The sequence below is a fragment of the Balaenoptera physalus genome (genome assembly GCF_965194825.1).
Source record: "Balaenoptera physalus genome assembly, chromosome: 16".
NCBI lineage: Eukaryota > Metazoa > Chordata > Mammalia > Artiodactyla > Balaenopteridae > Balaenoptera > Balaenoptera physalus.
Genome location: NC_138898.1, coordinates 52,862,542 through 52,886,569, shown reverse-complemented (window position 1 = coordinate 52,886,569; position 24,028 = coordinate 52,862,542). Strand labels below are relative to the sequence as shown.

General features: G+C 56.1%; 2 protein-coding genes across 5 annotated transcripts; one reads left to right on the top strand and one right to left on the bottom strand.

Moving 5' to 3' along the window:
• Window positions 1-287: 287 nt before the first annotated feature.
• NPW (neuropeptide W) lies at window positions 288-12,256 on the bottom strand (the record flags this gene model as incomplete). The annotated part of the gene is made up of 3 exons (XM_082429151.1): window positions 288-493; window positions 729-1,250; window positions 12,132-12,256. The coding sequence occupies 3 exons, from the start codon at window positions 12,254-12,256 to the stop codon at window positions 409-411; spliced, it is 732 nt and encodes a 243-aa protein (XP_082285277.1). The 3' UTR covers window positions 288-408.
• ZNF598 (zinc finger protein 598, E3 ubiquitin ligase) lies at window positions 11,963-23,983 on the top strand. 4 transcript variants are annotated; one of them, XM_082432003.1, is made up of 12 exons: window positions 11,963-12,473; window positions 17,604-17,716; window positions 18,410-18,599; window positions 18,872-19,083; window positions 19,163-19,380; window positions 19,885-19,993; window positions 20,609-20,811; window positions 21,016-21,100; window positions 21,208-21,986; window positions 22,510-22,660; window positions 22,776-22,920; window positions 23,009-23,983. In XM_082432003.1, exons 1-12 carry the CDS (start codon window positions 12,255-12,257, stop codon window positions 23,360-23,362), a joined length of 2,778 nt encoding a protein of 925 aa, XP_082288129.1. In that variant the 5' UTR covers window positions 11,963-12,254; the 3' UTR covers window positions 23,363-23,983. The 4 variants fall into 4 exon arrangements, with proteins under 4 accessions (XP_082288129.1, XP_082288128.1, XP_082288131.1 ...); XM_082432002.1 differs by having other exon boundaries at window positions 11,966-12,473; window positions 19,885-20,002; XM_082432005.1 differs by having other exon boundaries at window positions 11,972-12,473; window positions 18,410-18,539.
• The last annotated feature ends 45 nt before the right edge of the window (window positions 23,984-24,028 follow it).

Here is a 24,028-nt window from a genome sequence, read left to right as displayed (position 1 = left end):
TGACTGCCCTCCCCCCACCGTGGGATACCCCTCCCCTCCTGGGGGACCTTGGGACCTGGTCTGATGACCTCACCCCCTAACAGGAGGGGCAGCACTGGCAGAGAAGGGAGAAGGGGACCCAGCCCCCAGCAGAGTCTGCCTCCATCCCCCATTCTGCCCCGCAAGGACATACACATCTCGGCTGTTGGGGGGAGCTTGACCGGGCCAGCTGGAGGGCTCCTGACATTTGCCAGGGCGTGGGCGCGGCTGTTTGCGCCCCGAAGCTAGATGACAAAGTACACATCGCAGAAGAAAAGGGTCAAACACCGGGGCGCGGCAACTAGGCAGGTTTTATTGACCAGACGACCGGCCTGCTGTCAGAAGACACTCCGCCTGCGTCAGGCGTGGGGGCGCGGGCAGGGGCTGCGATCAGGACGGCTCTGGGGAGAGGTGGGGGCTGGCGAAGGCGGTTCCCTGCGCAGACCATGACTGAGCAGGAGACACTCCGAAGGCTCTGGAAAGAACAGAGAGGACTGTGGGAAGAGGGTTGTGCGACCTCCACTACCGCTACCCCGACTCCCCAGGCTGGAAGAGTAGGGACTGCCCCAGGAAAGCCTTCCTCTACTGGGAGTCGGGAATGGAAAGGTTGTAGGGTGCCCTGTGGGCAGGCAGACGTGCGCTCCGGTCTCAGATCTCCCGAGACACCCTCGTCCGCTGCTGTCCCCGTTCCCCTACCTCTCCCCGCGTACCTGGCCTGCTCTTCAGAGGTCCAGGAGTAGGATCCCAGCCACAGCTCCGGTTGGGGCGCGGACTTCAGGGCGCGCGGGCTGCGAGGCGCACTCACCGGGAGCCCTGCGCGGGAGCTTCTGCGTCGCACCTCCCACAGTTTCTGAACTCCGGAGGGAAGCAACACAGCATCGCGGGCGGCGGGCCCCCCAGAGACGGTGCTTCTGGCAGATGGCCCCTGGGGGGAGACGCCCAGGCCGAAGCCGTCCCAGGCAAGGGGCCCGGCAGCCGGGCGCGGTGCGCGGCGCCACACGTAGGGCGAGCGGCGCAGCCCCATTAGCAGACCCGCGGCGCGGCCCACCGTGTGGTAGCGGGGACTCGCCACGTGCTTGTACCAGGCGGCGGCGGGCAGCGGCAGCAGCAGCAGCAGCAACAGCAATGCGATCAGCCAGCGGCTCGCAGTGGGCCCCCGCCCGGGGCTCCGCACCCCCGTGCCCCGCGCCAGGGTGCTCACGTTGACCGCCGCCCGGAGGGCGGACCAGAAACTGGCTCAGTCGGGTCTGGGCGCGCCGTGTCGGGAAGCTGGAGTGCGGGAGGCTACAAGCTAGGAGTTGGTGCGGGTGGGTCCAGCTATAACTGCTCGGTGGCCCCGCCCCTGCTCGCCCCCGCGATACCTGAGGGGCTCCCCAAGGGTAGGGGGAGGGATGAAGTGAGAGGAGGAGCCCAGGCTGCGGGGCGGGGACGTGTGTTACTGAAGCACCCTCGCTGAGTGGGCCTCTAGGTAGAATTCATCTTGACGCTCTGCTGGGGGCTCCCCTGCTCCCCTCTCTTAGCCCCCTCTGCCTCTTCCCCCCAAAGAGAGGAACTTCCAGGCATAGGGATGGGGGGACAGGATGTTCCCTGAGTCAGAGCTCTTGCAGCTGGGGGCACAAGCAGAACAAAGACAGGGAGGCCGGCAGAGCCCTACTGGGGTAAAGCAGGAGAGCTGATTGGTGGGGACCCTCTGCACCACTCAAGACCCCTCTGTGTATGTCCCCCCTGGAGGGCTGTTCCCTGTCCTCACCTAACACAGCTATCAAATCTGTTCCCAGACCCATTCCTCTCCTCCCTAACCCCTAGCTTCTCCCCAACAACCCACTTCCCAGCTGCAGCTGGATGGATGCTTGCAACTGCAAGTTTGGCTGCATCAAACCCTCTCTGAGACAGTGGTTAGGTTAGGCTCCCAGAATAAAGAGTCAGCCCCTCATACTGCCTGGGAAGGATAAGCTCTGCAGTCTTCCAGCCTCCTCTTTGGTTATGATCCCCCCCAAAACCACTTTCTCTGGCCAGGGCAGTCTCAATTCATTTGCCATACCCAACAACCCATGAGTTTGCCCACCTCTGTGCTTCTGTGCCTGGGGCATCCCATCCTTTTCAATCTGGCAAACTCCTACTCATCCTTCAGGATCTTGCTTAAATAACCCTTCTCTGAATAGTCTCCCAGAGTATCCCTCTGTGCCTGCCTGGGCTTAATAGCCCCCTTCCAGAGGGCAGGGCCTGACCCATTCTTGCCTGAGTCCTAAACCAGGGAGGATGCAGCCCCCAAAATAATCACACCTCACCCCAACCCCCAGCAACCACACCACTCACGGGGCACCTTCTAGATCACAGACACCAGGGATCCTGAAATATCTTATTTTGATCTCCAAACAATGCCACATGGTGGGACAGTTATTGATTCCATCTACCAATGAAGAAACTAAGGCATGGGGAAAATTAACTTGTTCCAGGTCACCTGTTGGGTAAGCACTAGGGGGAGTGGGGCCCAACCTAGACCCCCAGCCTGAGAGTTCCAGTTTGGGGACCCCAGCTGCAGTGCTCAATGGAAACCTCCCATCCCCCTCCGCCTGTCTCTTCAGCAAAAAGGAGGGGTGATCCCGGGGGCATGGGGGAACACAGTCTGAGTCCGTCCTTCCTCTCAGACCTGCATGTTGGAAGAGGAACAGAGAGGCTGAGGGGTGCCGAGGACGGTGCCTGCTTCTGAGGCATGAGGGGCAGAGAGATTCTGGTGATCCCCTGGGGAGGTCTAGAAGCAGCAGCAGCAGCTCTCCCCACAAAGGCCCTGCAGAGCTGCTGAGAAATGTGTCCTGGAGCCCAGTGACCCAGGCTTGATGGTGGTGGGTGTGGGGGGAGGGGTAAGTGCCTCAACCTCTTCTGCCTCAGTTTCCTCATTTGTAAACTGGGGATAATCCTGGTCAGCTTGCTGTGAGTATTAAAAATCCAGGCTGGGACTTCCCTAGTGGTGCAGTGATTAAGAATCCACCTGCCAATGCAGGGGACACGGGTTTGATCTCTGGTCCGGGAAAATCCCACATGCCGCAGAGCAACTGAGCCCGTGCCCCACAACTACTGGGCCTGCGCTCTAGAGCCTGTGAGCCACAACTACTGAAGCCTGGGCACCTAGAGCCCGTGCTCTGCAACGAGAGAAACCACCGCAATGAGAAGCCCCCGCATCACAACCCCCCACTCGCCAACTAGAGAAAGCCTGCACTCAGCAACAAAGACCCAACGCAGCCGAAAATAAAAATATAATCAAATAAATTTTTTTAAAAAAGGAAAAGAAATCCAGGCTGGGGGACTTCCCTGGTGGTCCAGTGCGTAAGACTCCACGCTCCCAATACAGGGGGCCTAGGTTCAATCCCTGATCGGGGAACTAGATCCCACATGCATGCCACAACTAATAAGTCCGCATGCGAAACTAAGACCTGGCGCAGCCTAAATAAATAAATAAATAAATATTAAAAAAAAAAAAATCCAGGCTGGGTCTTGACATCTTGACACTGTGCCTGGCACACAGTAGGCGCTCTATAAATGGCGTGGCTACCATCTAATTGCTGTTGCTATTCTAGCAGCTGCCTAGTCCCCTAAACTGTCAGAGAAATCCCTTTGATGGAGGGGTGACAGCGCTGGGACCAGGCAGGGAGGGGGTACAGAGGAAGCCACCTGTGCACCTGGAGGGGCCTGGAGGACCGCAGGGACCAGTGGGCCGAGTGGAAAGCTGCCCCCTCCCACCTCTGCCTTACTCTCCTGGGGCCCCTCCACCTTGAGAGCTGCCTGGAGTGCTTGGTGGGCGGGCAGTGTGGCACAAGCGGGCTGCCAGGGTCCCCTGGCGCTGCCGCCCCCTCCCTAATAAGGGGATGCAGGGGACTGCAGCCCGGGCAGACAGGGAGCTTCTGCAGGGAGAACATCATCGATATGAAATCTGATCAATCATGGCCTATGCTGTAATGAACGTTTCTGCGCAGTTGGAAAATTTAAGAGAACTACAATTAGCAGCATGATAAATCTGAAAACGCAATGTTGAGCAAAGAAAAAAATGCTCTGCACAATGATACGTTCGGTGTCTGAAGTTTAAATACTGGCAATCCCTCCTGCTTGTTTATGACTTCGAACCAGAGGGAGTGAAAATGTCAGGGTGCAGGTGAAGGATGAAGGCCACATTGGGACAGAGCAGGGCGGCTGCCTGTCAGCTGGAGGTGTACGGAAGGCAGGCAGGGAGGGAGCCCAGGGCTGGGTAAGGGAGAAAAGCACAGAACAACTTGATGGTCCCTGGTGGCTCCTAGTTTGGGGTGCTCAGGAAGAGGGGCTCTGTGCCCTACCCAGCCCTGACCCCAGGGGTCCAGGGACAAATGTCTCTGCCAGCTCTCCCCCACCCAGGACTCTGGAGCCAAAAGTCTATTGCCAGAGGAGGTAGTGGCCCTAATGGTCCATGAGAGCTGCCTTGTCTTTCTGGGGCTCACCACTCCTTTCATCCACACACAGTCCCTTCTAGAAGCTGACTGATCATGGCTTCTGACTGTTTGCACACCACCTCCCCTGACACTGGACTAAGCCCTCCAGAGACTGGGACCACGTCTGCCTCGTACTCACGGCCCCCATCCCAGGCACAGAGCCTGGCTGCCAACAGGAACCCCATCCTAATGACACAGTAAATGAGGAAATCTCTCCATTTTGTCATTTTAAAAATTATTATGTTTTATAATACCAAGGTCATATACGTTATAAGCCAAATGCTAGTGTAAGGGACAAAATAAAGCTGTCTCTATTCCACCCTTTCACATCCCCATCCTGCCCTCCAGGGGCAACTACTTCCAACTCTTTCAGCTATTTTTCCTAGTATTTGCCTCCATATTTTGAAATCATAAACTTAACTGCTACTCTAAAAGTTGGTGGTCTTTTTAAGGAGGTATAAGATACTTTGAGTAAAGTGTGCACATCTTAACAATTGCATGTGTTACATATGCCTACACTTGTGTGCCCACAGCCCAGATCAAGGTAGAAAAGATTTCAGCTCGCTAGGGGGCTCCTTTACCCCACCGCCTGGCCAGAAGCCCCAGAATAACTCATCTATCACCTTGGATAAGAATTTTCTCAACCTCAGCATGGTTGGCATTTGTGAGGCTGTCCTGGGCACGGTAGGATGTTGAGCCGCATCCCTGGCCTTTACTCATTTGTGCAGGCAGCAAAATAGCCCCTCCCCAAAGATATCTATGCTCTAATCCCTGGAACCTGTGAATATTTACTTAACATGGTAAAGGGGAATTAAAGTTGCAGATAAAATTGAGGATGCTAATCCACTGAATTTAATATAAGCAAAGCATCCTGAATTATCCAGGTGAGCCCAATGTAATCTCAAGGGTTCTTTAGCGTGGAGGAGGGAGGAAGAGTCAGAGAAGGAATGGTGACAATGGAAACAGAGGGTGAAGTGATGTGCTTTGCAGAAGGAGGAAGGGCCACAAGCCATGGGATGCAGGCTCCCCCTAGAAGGTGGAAAAGTCAAGGAAATGGATTCTCCTCTAGAGCCTCCAGGAGGAATGCAGCCCACTTGCACCTTGATTTTATCCCAATGAGACCCATTTTGAATTCCTGAATTCCAGAACTGTAATATAATGAATTTGGGTTGTTTTAAGCCACTGTGTTTGTGGTAATTTTTTACAGCAACAATAGGAAACTAATGCATCAGTAGATGTCAGTAACAATTCCACCCCACTGTGACAACCAAAAATGTCTCCAGACGTTTCCACGTCTCCTTGAGGCCAAAATCACTTCCAATTGAGAAACACTAACTGAGATTACAAACTGCTGTTTTTAAATTTACCTTTTTCTTAGGTGTCAAATGGCTTCCTCCTCATTTATTAAATTTATTTATTTATTTTTGGCTATGTTGGGTCTTCATTGCTGCGTGCAGGCTTTCTCTAGTTGCAGCGAGCAGGGGCTACTCTTCATTGTGGTGTGCGGGCTTCTCATTGCGGTGGCTTCTCTTGGTTGTGGAGCATGGGCTCTAGGTGCGTGGGCTCAGTAGTTGTGGCTCACAGGCTCTAGAGCACAGCCTCAGTAGTTGTGGCACAGAGGCTTAGTTGCTCCGCAGCATGTGGGATCTTCCCGGACCAGGGCTCGAACCTGTGTCCCCTGCATTGGCAGGCGGATTCTTAACCACTGCGCCACCAGGGAAGTCCCATGACTTTCTCCTAATTTAGATGAAGTTTTGGCTCTCTCCCACCCCAGTCACCTCATTTCTCATCTCTCCATCCTCCCAATATGATTTTATCATAATTTTTGGTTGACACTAGTCAGCATTTATATTATTCTGACCATGTAAATATTACTCTTTGCTGAGCCAAGTAGTGTACTATAATTACATTTTTTTCTTGTTGATAGCTGTCTTATTGTTTTTCTTTCCTTGTTTTTCTATATTCTTAGTTTGTTATTTCCCCCCAAATGCTCAAAGGAGCTCCAAGCTCCTTGCAATAAATTTTCCTGATTCTCAAGCACACAAGGAGATCACCCACCATCAGTTCCTTATTTACTCTGGAAATCTCCCTCTGGGAGCCCTTGGCCTCCTGCTCCAATCTGGACATCCACTCTCTAAGCCTCTGCACAGGCATCATTTGAATGGGGACATGGGAGCTAAATACTTTGTCCTTTTTATGTTGATGGCTTTATGCGTTGATGGAAAGTTTTTCTAGGTGTATAATTTGTGGATGGAAATCATATTTCTTCAGAAATTGGAGAGAATTTCTAGCTTCCAGTGTCCCAGGATTGTAAGTCTGATTCTCAATCCATCATACAGGTTTTTCTCCCTCCTTACCCCCTCCCTCCTGAAGCTCTCAGGTCCTTTGCTTTATCTGTAGTACTCTGGTATTCCATGATGATGTCCCTCACTGAGGGTCTTTTTTACTTGCTTGGGCCCTTTCAATGTGGAGACTCATGTCCTTCAGCTCTGGCATATCTTGCCTTATTGGCTCTTTGATAATTTGCGCCTCTCCATTTTCTCTGTTCTCTCTGAAATTCCTATTAGTTAGATACTACACTGTTTGGATTCAGACTTCTATCTTCTTATTTTCTCTGTTTTCTATCTAGTTGTCTTGTTCTGCTTGCTGAGAGACTTCCTCAACTTTATCTTCCCACTTTGCTCTTGAACTTTTAGTTGTTGTTAGTTTTGTTTTGTTGGCCGTGCCATGTGGCATGTGAGGTCTTAGTTCCCCGACCAGGGATCGAACCCATGCCCCCTGCATTGGGAGTGCAGTGTCTTAACCCCTGGACCGCCGGGGAAGTCCCTGTTGTTATGTTGTTGTTTTTTTTTAAATTTATTTATTTTTGGCTGTGTTGGGTCTTCGTTTCTGTGCGAGGGCTTTCCCTAGCTGCGGCAAGCGGGGGCCACTCTTCATCGCGGTGCACGGGCCTCTCACTGTCGCGGCCTCTCGTTGCGGAGCACAGGCTCCAGACGCGCAGGCTCAGTAGTTGTGGCGCACGGGCTTAGTTGCTCCGCGGCATATGGGATCCTCCCAGACCAGGGCTCGAACCCGTGTCCCCTGCACTGGCAGGCAGACTCTCAACCACTGCGCCACCAGAGAAGCCCATGTTGTTATGTTTTTAATTTTTAATTTCTAAGGGCTCTTTCTTGTTCTCTGTTTTGTGGTTGTTATGGTTGTTCAAGGCATCTTAGTCTCATTTCATGGAAGGAATATCTTTCTTGTGAATAGCATATATATATATATATATATATATATATATATATATATATATGTGCGTGTGTGTGTGTATGTATGTATATATATATATATATATATATATGTTTATGATCTGTCTAAAATTTCCTTCTGATCTCTGGGTCTGCTTGTTTTCATCCCTGTATCACACACCACAGGCTTTCCTCATGAGTCTGGAGATCGTTGGTTGCCTGTCCACAGTTGTGAGTGAGACCCTACAACACTGGTTGGCTGCTCCTTTTTGGGGGGGCGTGGCTTGCTGAGTGTGGGCTTCACTGTAGGGCAGCTGGACAGCAGGACAGCTTTTCTTTTTTTGACTTAGAACATTAGGTGTTTATTTTTCTCAAGTAACAAGTCTTGAAGATATTAAAACATTTTCCCTTCAGCGTTATCACATATCTTCTAAGGGATAATGAATGAATAAAGGATTTCTCACAGTCATTGTATAACTTAGGTTTCTTCCATATATGCATTACTTAGAGGCTTTCTCACATTCTTCACAACCAGTTCTTTTCACTTAGCATTTGGTTGTATGTCTTAAAGATTGAGAGTTCACTGAAAGCTACTTTACATGGATATCATTAAAAGGGAGTTTACTGAGCATGAGTTCTCTCATGACACCAAAGGGGTAAGGATTTACTGAAACCTTGCCCGCAGACATTGCATTTATACTGTTTTTCTCCAGTATGTATTCTTTTGTGTGCAATGAGATTACACTTTACACTAAAGGATTTTCCATATTGATTACACTCATAGGGTTCCTCTCCCATGTGAGTTCTCATGTGTATTTTAAGGGACACATGCCTGCTAAAAGCTTGTCCACACTCACTGCACTTAAAAGGTTTCTTGTCCCTGGTATGGATTTTCATAGGCCTCCTATGAGATAAGAGACCAAGGAATGTTTTCCCACATTCCTTACATTCATGTTTCATTTTCATGTGAATTTTCTTGTGTAAAATGAGGAAAGATTTCACTCTGAAGGCTTTTCCACATTGATTACATGTAAAGGTTTTTTCTCCAGTGTGAATTCTCACATGTTCTTTAAGGCATGAACGATCCCTGAAGGCTTTCCCACAGTCATTGCACTTACAGGGTTTCTCTCCAGTATGAATTTTCTTGTGTGTGATAAGGTTGGAGCTCAGCCTAAAAGCTTTTCCACATTGATCACACTTGTAAGGTTTCTCTCCAGTATGTATCTGCAGGTGTATCTTAATAGATGACTTACTACTTAGAGCTTTACCACAACGGCTACATTCAATGGATTTCTCTCCATTGTGGATTCCCTTATGTCTTTTAAAATATGGGAGGATACTGAAGGTTTTCCCACAATCATTGCACATATAGGGTTTCTCTCCAGTATGTGTTATCTGGGTATGGTAAGCCTAGAGCTTCTACTGAAGGTTTTGCTGCATTGATTACATTTGTAGGCTTTTTCTCTTGAATGAGTCCCTGAATGTTGTCTGAGAAGTGAGCTATTTGGAAGGTTTTTCCACAGTCATGGCATTCATAGGGCTTCTCTCCGGTATGAATTCTCTTGTGATGTGTAAGGTAAGAGCTTGAGCTATAGGCTTTCCCACACTGATCACACTTAAATGGTTTTTCTCCAGTGTAGGTTCTCATGTGCAACTTAATGGATGAATGGCTCTGTAATACTTTACCACACTGATTACACTCAAAAGGTTTCTCTCTAATGTGAGTTTTTTCATCCTTCTTAAGGTGTGAGATTGAATTTAAGACTTTCCCCCAGTCACTGCATTCATAGGATGTCTCTTCTGTATGTTGTCTCTTATGCCCAGCTAAGTTAGAACTCTTGAGGAAGGCATTTTCATCTTTTTTACATTCATAAGATTTTTCCCGAGGAAGAATTCCCTCAGGTGGCTTAAGATGTGAAGAATCTCTAAGGACTTTTGCAGAGTCAAGGTATCGATGGAGTTTCTTGCTAGGGTAAATTTTATTCTGAGTAATGCTAGATTTCACACTCAAGGCTTCAACAATTTCACTGCATTGAATGGGATTGCCTCCAAGAGTTTGTTCCTTCTTGCCATTGAGTGTATATTTCTCCAAAATACCTTGTTTTTGCTGTGGTTGTTTGGCTTTAAGGAGAATCAGCTCATCTGAACAGGTATCTTGGTGAATTCTTCTCTCTACTGTCTCCATTTCATCTTCCTGCTCCATCTGGGTGATGAGAGGAGGTTTGCTGAGTTGATGTCTCAGTGAAGCCAAGTTTCTATAGTTCTCCAGCATCACATCTCTGTACAGTTGTCTCTGAGATGAATTCAGCAATGCCCACTCCTCCTGGGTGAAGTCCATGGCCACATCCTCAAAGGTTATTGAGTTTTGTAACGCAGAGTGGAAGTTTTCCGTCTCTGTGATCCTCTCATCGGCACAGGAAGGGTCTAGGACAAGCAGAGTACATAGAGTGGACAGATGTGGGGCTGCCATTTTGCAAGTTGGTAAGTAGTAAATATGCTCAGACAGCAACCAGGAGAACAAGGATGCTCCTCTTATTGCTTCTATGATCCACTCCAGGCAGGGCTTGAAAGACACAGAAATCCACAGGTCAGCGAGGTAAGAGCTTGGGCCAGGCTGATGTTCACATACTTCTCAGCTACAGCAAGCTTTCTGTCTGAGGACAGCTTTTCATTCCCTTATGGGGTATGAATATCTTTTTTCTGAGCTGGTGAGTTTCCTTAGTGGAAAATCCTCCAGTCTCCTGCTGAGGGTGAGTTGGAGGTGGATTGGGCCCAGGCCCCCAGACAATGCATGGACTTCCATGCACTCCTGTTTTCAGTCCCACCTTCAGTGAAACTTCTCACCGGGGTTCCCCCAAAGGTCTTAAGGATGCTTTGTAAAATGAGTCACCCTCCACCCTCTTTCTGTCTTTCCACAATTTGCTTACATCTTACTGCCTGCTCCTCTCCTCTTCTTTGTGCTCATGGAAAGATAGTCTTTCATCCCTTTACTGTCCTTTCAGTGGGGTTTTGTGAGGGTGAGATGACACCTGCATGTGGCCAATCCACCAGGTTTAATTGGTGTGATGATCCCTGTTTTGCAAATGGAGGAAGCTAAAGGCTCAGTGAGCTGACCAAGGTCACCAGCAAATAAGTAGTCGAACTGGGGTTTCCAGCCCCCCTTTTAAAAAAATTCTTATTTCTTTTGGCTGCACAGCATGCAGGATTTTAATCCCCTGACCAGGGATCAAACCCGTGTCCCCTGCAGTGGAAGGGCATAGTCTTTTTTTTCTTAATTTATTTATTTCATTAATTTATTTTTGGCTGCGTTGGGTCTTCGTTGCTGCGCACGGGCTTTCTCTAGCTGTGGCGAGCGGGGGCTACTCTTTGTTGCGGTGCGTGGGCTTCTCATTGCGGTGGCTTCTCTTGTTGCAGAGCACGGGCTCTAGGCGCACGGGCTTCAGTAGTTGTGGCACGTGGGCTCAGTAGTTGTGGCTCACAGGCTCTAGAGCGCAGGCTCAGTAGTTGTGGCGCACGGGCTTAGTTGCTCCGCAGCATGTGGGATCTTCCCGGACCAGGGCTCGAACCCGTGTCCCCTGCATTGGCAGGCAGATTCTCAACCACTGAGCCACCAGGGAAGCCCAAGGGCATAGTCTTAACCACTGGTCAGCCAGGGAAGTCCTCCAGCCCATTTCTGATTCTAAAGTCCAAGCTCATCCGCCCACAACACACCGCCTCTTTTCTAGAAGGGTTCAGATCCGGACTAGCCTCCTGTGATAGCAGAAGGGAGGTCCTGAGTGTGCCTGGCCCCCAAGGGTAGTGAGGAGGCCCCCCAACAGCTGCAGAGACCCAAAGTCCCAGGATTCACAACCGTCCAATCAGCAAACCTGCCCTGATGTTTCTCTGCGTCAAGCCTCCGGGCTCAGCTGGGTGGGCCCAGCCATGAAGAGGACAGGTTCTCTACCCGCCTTACTATCGGGACTGGGGGAGACTGCTCCTAGTTCAGAGACTGATGTTACCACGTGTTGTCTTTTCTGATAGGGATTGTGTTTGTGTGTGCGCAAGCGCGTGTGTGTGCCCGATGACCACGCCCGTGTGTGTCCCAAATACAAAAGATCTGGGTTGGAAAGAGATTTTGGGCTCCTAATAGGGTTGCAATATTTAGCAAATAAAAATACAGGACTTCTAGTTAAATTTGAATTTCAGATGAAAAACGAATAACACTTTAGTATAAGTATGACCCATCAATATTTGGAGCATTAAACATTTTGCTCTGGGAGGAGAGAGCTGGCCCAAGACGAGGGTCGGAGGAGAGGGGGGGCCCGACGCCCGCAGCCCGGCGCCGAACCTGCGGCTGACCTCCAACCCGCCCGCTCTGCCTAGAGCGCCCGGTGCCGGTGGCGACGCTCTAGCCGGCGCCTCGCTGAGGCGGAAGTCGTGAGCTCACTTCCGCCAGGTGGGGCCGTTGCTGGGCGGGGCGGTGACGTCGCCCAGGAAGGGGCGGGCCCGCTGGGAGCCAGTCGGTCCCGCGCCCAGCCGCGCCGGCCGGGAGGGGGCCGGATCGCGGACCATGGCGGCGACGGCGGGCCCGGAGGGAAGGCGCGCTGCCCTGGAGGCGGCGGTGGCGGCACCTGAGCGGGGCGGCGGGAGCTGCGTGCTGTGCTGCGGGGACCTGGAGGCCACGGCGCTGGGCCGCTGCGACCACCCGGTGTGCTACCGCTGCTCCACCAAGATGCGGGTGCTGTGCGAGCAGCGCTACTGCGCCGTGTGCCGCGAGGAGCTGCGCCAGGTGAGCTGCGCCGGCAGGGCCGCGTGTTGGGGCAACTGGGCGGGAGCAGGGGCGTGGCCGGGCGGGGCGACTGGGCACCCGGCGGCCGGAAGGGGACTTTGCCTTCCTGGTGTCCGGCTGCAGGCCTAGTGGCGCCGGCTTCCAAAAGAGAGGCCTGGCGGGGCCACCCGGGGTGGGGTCCCCATCGTGGGGCCGACTGTGGGGCGTGTGGGGGCGGGAGGCAGGAGGTGGCCGAGCTGATTTGAAGAGGCAGCGGTCCTTGTGGGGACAGAGTCTGGGGGCTTTCCTCCTGAGCCCCGGGAATTCCTGCCGGGCCACAGGAAGGGCATGATCAGACCAGGAGCTCCTAGACCTGCTCGTCTTTGGGAGGGTATTCATCAGGGGTCTCCATTCCGGTGGAGGCAACAGGGAAAGTGGGCACCTTCCTGTCTGTCCAGGAAGCAGAGGGTCAATCTGGGCTTTTCCAGCCTAGCTGTGTTTCTGGGCCTTTCTGGGTGACGCTGAGCAAACTCCTGAGAATGGCATTTCTATCTATTAAGTGATGGTTGTACTCACCATCACCACCAGAGGGGAAGGCAGAACTACTGAGGTCTCCTCAGGGTGCTTAGTGGGTGGGGATAAAAGTGTTACGAAGTTTTCTTCCTCCTTGCCCGTTCCACCTGGTGGCGGGTTGGGGGGGGGGGGCTCAGCTCGAGAATGGAGGAGAGGGAGTTTCTGATTGTCCAGACTTAGAAGCCCTAGTGAGGTCAGAGGGCACCACGGAGCTTTCTCCCACCTTCCCCGCAATGCCAGCTGCTGGCTGGGAGCACCTAGCTGGAGCTCCCTTGGTTTGCTGTGCTTTGAGATATGTTTGCTTCCAAAGTTGTGAAGTTCCCCTGGTTTGTTCATGGAAAGCTTGGGCTGGTGACATCTGCCAGGGAATCTGACTTTCTTTTTCCTAGAAGTGATGCAGAAACGACATCCTTTCTTCACTTTCTTTTTTTAAAGTAGACTTTTATGTTAAAGGAGCCAAGAAAATGCTGTAATCCCATGAGCACTCTGTGGGCACCCACTCTGTGCCCTTTCCGAAAAAGACACTTGGAGATGCTGTCAGTCTATAATGGGGTGGACAGAGATGCACCCGGACCTGGGAGGGATCTGGGGTGCAGAAGCAGTTGGGGAAACCTTGGGTCTGTGACTTAGTCAGAAGGCGCCTCCCAACTTCACCAGAGCCCTGCCTTGCCTTCCAGTCTTGCATAACATGATGTAACTCTTGAATGGCCAGGTTTCCCAGCACACCTGTAGCTTCCTTCCAGGCAGGCAGGCAGGCAGGCAGGCACGCGCAGCGGAGGCCCCGGCCCTGGGCACTGCAGGTCTCACTGAGGAAGTAAGCAGACACCTATATATGGGTGCTGTAGCTAGCATCTGGCCTCTCTCATACCTTGTGGGTCCCACATCCTCCAAGGGCTCTATGGCAAGGGTGTGTGGACATGAGCTTTCAGCTGGCTCCAGCTGGAGTGTGGTTTGGCATCAGGTGCCCTGGCTGAGCCTGGCCTTCCTCTCAGGCCTGCTCCTAGTTGCTAGGCAGCAGGAGGGTGTTCTGGGAAGTTTAGGAAGATGATGCTCCTCTCTATTCATCCTGTTTCCCTCTCACTCTTGAACTCTGAACGCTCCCGTATCCCTTCTGTTCCCTTGCTGAGTCCTGCACTGTCCTCTGAATACGTCCTGTGTCCCATGCCTGCTCGGAAATCCCACAGCAGCCCCTAACCTCTGAACCCTGCTTCTCCTCTGTCTCTTTTATGGGACAAGGTCTTCGTAAAACATTGGGAGAAAAGTGTGCCAAAATGCTTTTTGGGACAGGCCAGCTCCGTTTGCTGGTTAATTCCTACATCTTGAACTGGTGCCTCCCTGTGCCGGCCTGGGTGAGGAGCCAGATCAGTTAGATTGCCCGGCACTTGCTCAGGGTGGAGGCCGAGGCAGGCTCCCAGCTGATGGGCAGCAGCAGCACTGGCCTTCAGGGCACGCTGGCTGAGACTGTTGTCAAGTCCTGGGTTCCTGTCTTCCCTGGTCGTATCTTTCCCACAGGTCACTTGCTTCTAAAAGACAATTGTTGTCTTACTTTCCACCTTGCTCTGATCCCCGGTGATGTCGAAGAGGCTTGATGGGGCTGCTGTACAAAGTGGGATGTGTCTGAGCTAGGAGGGGCCACCTGGTACGGCCCCACTGCCCCATTTCATAGGTAGGAATTGGGAGGGGAAGCTGAAGGCAGGTCAGGAGGCAGGACCTGCTGACTCAGGTTATGTACTTCTGTTGTCCCTGCCCCCTCTCCACCAACCTGGTCCTGGCCTGCCTCCTCTGAGAGGACCTGCTTGTCCACATCTGGCTCCTTGGGTCCCTGTACTCTCCCCGTCCAACCGCTCTCACACTGGTCATTGCTGACACCCATCCCCGTCCTCTCACGCACTCATTCTCTGTGAGTGTTTGCTGCACGCTGGGAGTGGGGAGCAGCAAGGCCCCAGGCAGAAACCCCTGTGGTGGGGGAGTCCGAGGGGACTTTCACCCCCATCTGCCTCTCCTCAGGACCTGATCATCTTGGGGTCCACCCAGAGGCACCCTTGCCCCGTTAGTCATTTACTACCTGGCCCACCCAGGGGCTGCCCAGGACGGTCCCTCCTCAAGTATCTAGGCCTGGCCTGTACCTCTGTCCTTGGACCCATGATCCCCTCCCCTCAGGGTGATCACCAGGGCGGGTGGGTCTTGGGCCACACTGGTTGGATCCCTAGTGGGTTCCTGCCGATCCCTGGCCAGGCCACCACACCCTCTTCCTCCTCCATCCATGCAGTTTTGTGTCTCGCCTCCGCCTCTGCCGAGGGCAGGGACACTGGCCATTCCAGGCTGCACTGCCATCCCATTGTCTGGTGCAGGCCTGGGGGGCCCAGTCCTGGTCCCAGCCTGTCTGTGAGGGGCAGTTAGCATTTCCCCATCCCACCCCCCAGCTCCAAACCTGCTCACTCTCATTCTCAAACGAACACTTTCCTTTCCCAAGCCTCTTCTGTGGTTCCAATCTCTTCCTGAGCCAACCCAGTGTCCCCCTTCTGGCGTGGCTCAGGTGTGCCCAGCCTGGGCTGCCCTACCAGACTGCTTGGGAGGAACACCCCACCCAAGCTGACTGTCACTCAGTTCACGGCAAGGGTGCTCACAGCCCAAGGAGAGACACCACCTGTGGTGGATCAGAGCAGACCTCTGAAAGGAGGGTGCCAGGGTGATGGGGCGGGTGGGGCCCCTCCCGGCACAGGTTTCTCTGGGAGGGAAGTTGTTCCTCTGCTGAGTCTGTCGAGCTTGGATGCTTGTTGGCAGTTTTGGGGCTCCCCTCGAGGCTGGGGATATGGGCATCGAGTCCCAGTGGTTAGTTCCTCGTGCTCTGTGCTCCTCCAGCAGCATCCTGAGTGGTTCATGGCCCTGCGCCTGCAGGCGCCTATCCCCAGGCAGGAACTGGGGTCTGTGCTGGAAAGGCACCCTTGGGAGTGGTTGGAAGGCAGGGCTGGATGTGGGCTTGCGCTAGAAGGGCAGATCCCATGAGAAGAGGCCAGTGGAAGGCTCGGGGACCTTCCCCATGTCCCTTCGGGACCTGCGGAGAAAACCGGGACAGAGGGTGTGGAGGGTGACCCTTTGGAGGCAGAGCCAAGACCTCCCTGTGAAGATGGGTCACAGGGTGCAGCTGGGATGAGGTGCACTCAGCGTGTGGCGGGGGCAGGGGTGGGCAGCCACGTTCATCCTGCCCAGCTTTGCCAGACATGGTGACAAGGGGAAGAAAGGCCTGTTGGGGCGCTGCCCATCCCCCCCACCCTGCTCTGACCCTCCAGAATGGCTGTGGCTGGACCATGATGCTTCCCTTGGGCTCCTGTGGGGGCGGGTGGGGGGCAGGCTTGGTTGTTAGCCTGCTCTCTACACCCCCAAGCATGTCCTCACAAGTAGAGGCTGAGCTCCCCATCTCCTTCCCCAGAGCCCCCAGGGAACCAGTTTTAACCACCCTGCTGTTGGGGATGGTGTAACCACCCACTCTCCCCAGCCAGTCCTATGCTTTCCCAAGTTCATGGCCACCCTGGTCCCAGACATCCTCCCTGACTGGGCCTAAACCTAACAGGGGTGATCTTGATGTGGCCTTTGCCAAGGAAAGGCTGTCCCCCCGGGTGTGCTGGTAAGGACTCTGAGCTGAGGCGAGTGGCCAGCTCCAGGCTGGGGGACAGTGGTGGATCGGAAAGGGGCACGGAGAGGAGGAGATGGGCCAGTGTGGTTTTGATGCAAGGCGGAGGGGGCAGAGAGAAAGGGGCTCCCTGCCCTGGAGGGAGCAGTGCCCTTGTTGACTCAGAGGGTAGGCCTGAGCCTGTGTGGGGGCCCTGGGGGCCAGGCTGGGGGCATTGGGACAGGGGTCTGGTCATCGTCCAGTGCCAGGGTCTGTGGAGAGGCAGAGCAGGCTGCCGGGCCAGGCCCAGCAGGCTTTACCTGAGAGAGCTGGAGACCCCTGAGAAGTGGCCAGGCTGCAGAGGTGTCCACATCCAGCACACTAGCTCCTCTGTTTGGCACCCCCAGACAGCCCAGTTAACAGGCAGGAAGCTGGCCAAGAACGGGCGGGGGCCATGTCCGAGTCCTGTGGGGGAACCCTTCTCCCCCTTTGCCATCATGGAAGCATCATGGGTGCGTGGAGGGTAGCCAGGCCTTGACACATGCAATCTGGCCTGGTAGCATTCACTGTTTCCTTAGCTGCTCCTTGGACTGTGTCTCTCCTTTCTCCTGGTGAAAGTCATCCTGTGCCCAATACCCATGTGATTAAGCCCTGGTTTGCCTGGCTGTCTAATCCCTGTCTCTGCCCCTGGGGTGGCCTCTGTCTCTCTGGCAGGTGCCAGTTTGTCTGTGGATGAGTGTGGAGCCGGCTGCCCCCTGGTGGCGAGGCCAGCCGCTGCGTCTGTCCTGGCAACCCTAGGTGGGCGGGCTGTGGGTGGGGAGAGGGGCCCGGGCTGGCCCAGGCTGGCAGAGGGTGCTTCCTGCTGGGACCTGCCTCAAGCCTCCCAGGAGGGGCCCTGAGTGCCCCTTTCTCCTCAGCCTGACGCGTCCATGGTCCGGCTCACCAGTCTCTTTTGCTTTCGGTTTCAGGTGGTCTTTGGGAAGAAGCTTCCTACCTTTGCCACAATCCCTATCCATCAGCTTCAGCATGAGAAGAAGTATGACATCTACTTTGCTGATGGAAAAGTGTTTGCCTTGTACAGGTGAGAGGGGAATTCTCAGCCTGGGTTGCTGAGGGTCTGTGGGATGCTTTGTGGCGGGGACGGACGCATCTTCGTCACCTCCTCTGCTCCTCACATCCCTCAGCGGCAAGGGGGCACTGGTGTGATGCAGATGTCAGGGCCAGGTAGCTGGTTTCTATCATTGGTTTTCTCTACTGTAACGGGGGATGCTCACAGTCCCCCTTCTGGGGTGGTGGTAAAGAGGGGGCAGTGGGCGACAAGGGGTGAATTCAGGGAAGGCACACAGCCCTGCTTTCTGGGGCTCTTTGAGGTGGTCGGGAGCTCCTGCAAATCAAGCTCTTAGCCTATGGCGGAAAAACCTCATAAAGGGGTACAGTTGTCTTGGGGGTGGTCCTCATCTTCCAGGTGAGGGGGCAGGCCCCTGTGTGGGCTCAGTCATCATGTCCACCTGATGCAGGGGTCAGTCTCCTGGATCGTGGACCCAGCCCCACCCTGTGGCCTTGTTCAGCTCAGGCCCTGGGCCCAGCACCACCTGGCTCAGTGGTCAGAGTGCTGAAATGCACGGGGGCGCAGTAGCGTCCATCCTCCTGGCTCCCGCTTCCAGTGCGTCTGTAGGGGCGTTGGGTGAGGGGCCGCGGGGAGGTTCTAGTGCCCCTCTGGACAGTGATGCTGAGTGCCCTCGGGGGGGACTGGTGGCTCTCGATGTCTCCCTAGGCAGCTGCTGCAGCACGAGTGCCCACGGTGTCCTGAGCTGCCGCCTTTCGGCCTCTTTGGGGACCTGGAGCAGCATATGCGGAAGCAACATGAGCTATTCTGCTGCAAGCTGTGCCTCAAACACCTCAAGGTGAACCCTACCCCACGGCACCTGCCTGGGGATCGGGCATTCAGGGAGCACCTGGTGGAGGTGGGTAGAGGCCAGGCCCAGTAGAGGCTGGCACAGGGTGCTCGGCCAGACAGCTGTGAGCGGCTTTTTGCTGCCTCTGGCCCTGGACAGGCCAGATCCCCAGGGTTCCCTAGCATCCCCAGCTCTCCTGCCTCACAGAGCCTGCCAGGCTGCTGGTGTCTGGGGCTCTGGGGCAGAACTGATGCCACAGGGTCCCCTGCATTGTCGGGCCGTGGGAAGGGGCGGGAGGCCTGGGAGCCCCCACCCCATTCCCAGCCCTCCATTCCCTGCAGATCTTCACATACGAGCGCAAGTGGTACTCGCGCAAGGACCTGGCTCGGCACCGCATGCAGGGGGACCCCGACGACACGTCGCACCGTGGGCACCCGCTCTGCAAGTTCTGTGACGAGCGCTACCTGGATAACGACGAGCTGCTCAAGCACCTGCGTCGCGACCACTACTTCTGCCACTTCTGCGACTCAGATGGGGCCCAGGACTACTACAGGTGGGATTGGGCGCACGGCAACCTTGGGACGCCCAAGCGGGCTGGGCGAGGGCCCCTGCTGACACCCAGTTCCCGGCAGCGACTACGCGTATCTGCGTGAGCACTTCCGAGAAAAGCACTTTCTGTGCGAGGAGGGTCGTTGCAGCACCGAGCAGTTCACCCACGCATTCCGCACGGAGATCGACCTCAAGGCCCACAGGACGGCCTGCCACAGCCGGAGCCGCGCCGAGGCCCGCCAGAACCGCCAGATCGACCTGCAGTTCAGCTACACGCCGCGGCACTCGCGCCGGAACGAGGGTGAGCGGGGCCCCCAAGGCAGGGCTCACATCGTGGAGCCCTGCTCTGGAGGCCTCAGACCCAGGTCCTGATCTGACCCCTCACGTGTGAGTGGGGACAAGGGACAAGCCTGTTGAGCCTGTGTCCCCCCGGCCCATTGAGGAGCCCCAAGCACCTGAGCACGTTGGGACAGGGAGCTCTTCACTGGCTCTTGAAGGGTCTCAGATCTGCTGTTCTGGAGTCCCCGGGACTCTTCCCCAGGTCAGGAGGATTACTGAGTGCCCACTGTATGTAGGTCCCTCCTGGGACTGTGGGGCCAGCAGGCCCAGGCCCCTCTCCCAGCCTAGTTCTTGCTCTGACCTGGTGCCTAGGCTAGAGGCCCAGGACCACTGTGAACCCTGAGAGGTGTCTGTGCCCACCCCCCAGGTTCAGGCGCTATGGTGGGTGGGGAGGCCTCTGCTGTCTAAACCGGAGCACCGGCCTTGGTCTGGCCTGGGCCTGTGACGGGCTGTGTGCTGGCTGCAGGGGTCGTTGGTGGCGAGGACTACGAGGAGTTGGACAGGTACAACCGCCAGGGCCGCACGGGCCGGGCCAGCGGTCGCGGAGCCCAGCAGAGCCGCCGAGGAAGCTGGAGGTACAAGAGGTGGGAGGATTTGCGTGCCGCCAGGACTTAGTTCCCCTGGCACCACCCCTGCGGCAGTGGCAGCAGCCAACAGCTGGGCTGGGGATAGGCACCGCTGTCAGGGGACTTTGGCTTTCTGGCCTCTGGTGTCCTGGGCATGGCAACAAGGTCTACTCGGTGTCCTCAGTGAGGTTTCCTTCACTTTCCCCTAGTTTTAGACAGAGACACCAGGACCCTGCAGATTAGGGTGGTGAGGGGGGTCCTGGGTCACTGGGGGTTCAGTGCAGTTGTGCCGTGAAGCCCCAGCATGGCAGGCACGCACTCAGGCTGGGCTGCCCCCGATGGCCGGGCTGGATCGAGGCATCTGTGGACCCCAAATGCTACTCCAGAGAACAGGGCCGGGTGTTGCCCAGGGAGCCGAAGCTTGAGGCTGGCAGGCGGATGGTCCAGCTCCCTCCACAGCGCCCTCTCCTGGCCAGGGAGGCTGGGCTGGCACCGGTTCCGCTGGCTCCTGGTGGGCAGCCTCCTGGTGTCCAGGCTTCCCAGGGCAAGGCCCTCCCCAGCCCCTCGTCCTGCACGTCACTGTAGTCCTGGGCCTTGCCCAGCCTGAAGTCATCCCCATCCCAGGGAAGAAGAGGACCGAGAAGTGGCAGCTGCCATCCGGGCCTCGGTGGCTGCGCAGCAGCAGCAGCAGCAGCAGCAGCAGGACACACGCAGGAATGAGGACCAGGAGGAGGGCAGCAGGCCCAGGAAGGAGGAGGCAGGTGCGCGGGGTCCTGAGGAGCCCCGGGGCCCCCGGCGCCCGCCCCGGACTCAAGGTGAAGGCCCAGGTGAGCGGGCTTCCCTGTAGGCAACTCTACTCTGGCGCAGGAGGTGGGAGGTGGGCTCCTGACCAGCGTGGCGGTGCCCGGACTGGCAGGGCCTCCACCCACAAGGCCAGCGAGGACCCGTGTGCTCTCCAGTCACCCAACAGGGTCTGATCCTGCCCTTCAGCGTTGGTCAGCCCTGACCTAGGGTTCTTTTGTGTCTTGTAGGCTCCAAGGAAGCCTCAATAAATGGTCCTGTGAGCCAAGAGGCCTTGCCAGCAACTGGCTTGGCTGCAGCAGCCACATTCCCAAGGTACATGTGTGCACGAACCGGGGCTCCTATGTAAGGTGGGTGGAGGGTGGGTGCCGGGCAGGCCAGGGCCTGGCAGGCCACTGACCCCTCTCCCCTTCTCGGCACAGTGCTCTCCCGCCCCCCACTTCAAAGCTCAAGGACGAAGACTTCCCCAGTCTCTGTGCCTCCACTTCTTCCCCCTGCTCCACAGCAGCTGCCCTGGGCCCCATGGGGCTGGCGCTGGCCTACTCTGTCCCCGCCAGGGGCAGGAGCACCTTCCAGGAGGAGGACTTTCCTGCCCTGGTGTCCTCTGCCTCCAAGCCCAGCACTGCCCCCACCAGCCTCATCTCTGCCTGGAACAGCAGTGGCAGCAAGAAGGTGGCGCATCCCGCCCCAGGGGCCCAGTCTGTCAGCGGGGGAAGCCAGCCCTCCAGGAAGGCTGGGAAGGGGGTTAAGGGTGGTAAAAAGAGCGGACTGCCCCGCACGGAGGAGGAGGAGGAGGAGGATGGCCGCTCCGGCCTCACCACCCAGGAGCTGCGGAGTGTGCCCACGACAGTCGCTGTCTCTTCCCTGCTGGCCGTGGCCTCCACCCAGACCTTCACCAAGGTCGGCAAGAAGAAGAAGGTGGGCTCCGAGAAGTCGGGTGCCTCATCTCCCCCGCCACTGCCCCCTGACAAAGATGGGCCCCCCGGGGCTGAGCAGGTCCCCGCGGCCCCCACTGGCAGAGCTGAGGGGTCAGCTGCTGTCATCGTCAACGGACACACAGAGGGGCTCGTCCCAGCTCGGAGCACCCCCAAGGAACCCCCTGGGCTCCCGAGGCCCCTGGGGCCCCTCCCCTGCCCCACGCCCCAGGAAGACTTCCCAGCGCTCTGCGGCCCCTGCCCGCCCAGGATGCCCCCGCCCCCAGGTATGTGTGCCTGGCTCAGGCCTGCTTTTGGGCATTGGGAAGGGGCCAGGTTTTTGAGTCAGGCTGGAACCCCTGGGCCCAAGAGGAGCATAGCTGGAGGTTGTGCAGGTGCAGGTGGGGAGAGATGAGCCTGTGCAGTGGTTTCCAGCTGCCTTGGAAACCTGGCGGCCAAATCTGGATGCAGGCTCCATGTCTGTGAGCGGCGTGACTTTGGTCTGCCACATAACTTCTCTGCATCCTTTTCCTCCCAGTAAATCAGGGCACTCCTAGCCCCCTCTTGAGATGAAGGCAAATGAGTTAACTTAGGCCAGCATTCGCCACTAGGGAGCACAGCATGCATGCCGGCTTTTGGCGTCAACAGGCCCTGGGCCTGCTTTGCGGGGGAGGTGCAGTTGTGGACAAAGCCTGATCCTGACCCTGGTGAGCTGGGCAGCTTATGGGAAGTGGGGGACCAAGGCTTGTCTGCCTGGCCAGCGAGGGTCACGTCCTGAGATCTTCCTGTGTGCCCCCCCATCCTCCACAGGCTTCAACACCGTGGTGCTCCTGAAGGGCGCTCCGCCTCCACCTCCACCGGGTCTGGTGCCCCCCGTCAGCAAGCCACCCCCCGGCTTCTCTGGCCTTCTGCCTAGCCCCCACCCGGCCTGTGTCCCCAGCACTACGACCACCACGAAAGCGTAAGTGTGGGTGGGCCACCTGGCCTCATGCCCCTGTGGGGAGAGTGCCCTCACCTTGGGCCACTCCAAAGGCTGAAGCCTCCACCTCCTCCCCATGTCCCGATTCCAAACCCAGGCCAACACCTGTGCCACGGGCCTACCTGGTCCCCGAGAACTTCCGGGAGAGGAACCTGCAGCTCATCCAGTCCATCAAGGACTTCCTGCAGAGCGACGAGGCCTGCTTCAGCAAGTTCAAGAGCCACTCGGGACAGTTCAGACAGGTCAGGCAGGCGGGGGTGTGGGGGCCAGCCCGGCCACCTGGGGCCCAGGCCTGGGCCGGGTGTGACTGGGTCTGGCTCTGGGTGGCAGGGCGTGATCTCCGCAGCCCAGTATTACAAGAGCTGCCGGGACCTGCTGGGGGAGAACTTCCAGAAGATCTTCAACGAGCTGCTGGTGCTCCTGCCCGACACGGCCAAGCAGCAGGAGCTGCTGTCTGCACACACAGACTTTCGAGGCCGTGAGAGGCCTCCCAGCACCAAGGCCAAGAAGAACAAGAAGAGTGCATGGCAGGCCAGCACCCAGCAGGCGGGCCTGGACTGCTGCGTGTGCCCCACCTGCCAGCAGGTGCTCGCGCACGGCGATGTCAACAGCCACCAGGCGCTGCACGCCGCCCGGGACGACGACTTCCCCTCCTTGCAGGCCATCACCAGGATCCTCACGTAGCTCCGGACGTAGCTTCTGCCAGCGCAGGCAGGAGCCGCCACACCCATGAGCCTCCTTTCTCCCTCTTCCTCCCTCTGGGCTGCCAGGCAGCCAGGTGAGGCCCTGGTGAGGCCACCCGCTCAGGCCCCTCAGCTGGCCAGCCTGCCAGGGATCACCAGGAAGGCCCGCCCCACCCTGTCAGCACACCGTCATGCAGGAGTCCATCCGGTTTTCTCCTGGGAACTGGAGAAAGACCCCTGCCTCAGCAGCAGGCTAGTCTGGGTTTACATTCTCGTGCTTTTGGAAGGTGCCGGGGAGGGAAGGGCTGGGATGCCAGGACCTGTGTGTGCTGTCAGAGCCGGTGGCCACAGTGGCCCGATCTGGGACCGCCTGAGCCTGAGGGCTGCGGCACTGTGGTCCCTGAGCTGTGGGGCCACAGGTGCTGGAGTCAGATGTTGAGTGTGTTGTGTAAACAGTTGGCTGTTTCGTTATTCAAGAACGTTCAGGATTAAAAGCAGACACGAAATTGTGCTACTTGAAGTTGAATCTTTTTATGAGACTAGCTGAAACTGGGATCTCAAATTGCCTCTGACCTTTTATAAGACAGTTTATCTTCAAATAAATTTATTTTGCAATAATGCACATAGCTGAGCTTCTCTGCCTTCCGGGGTCACCCCACTCAAGAGT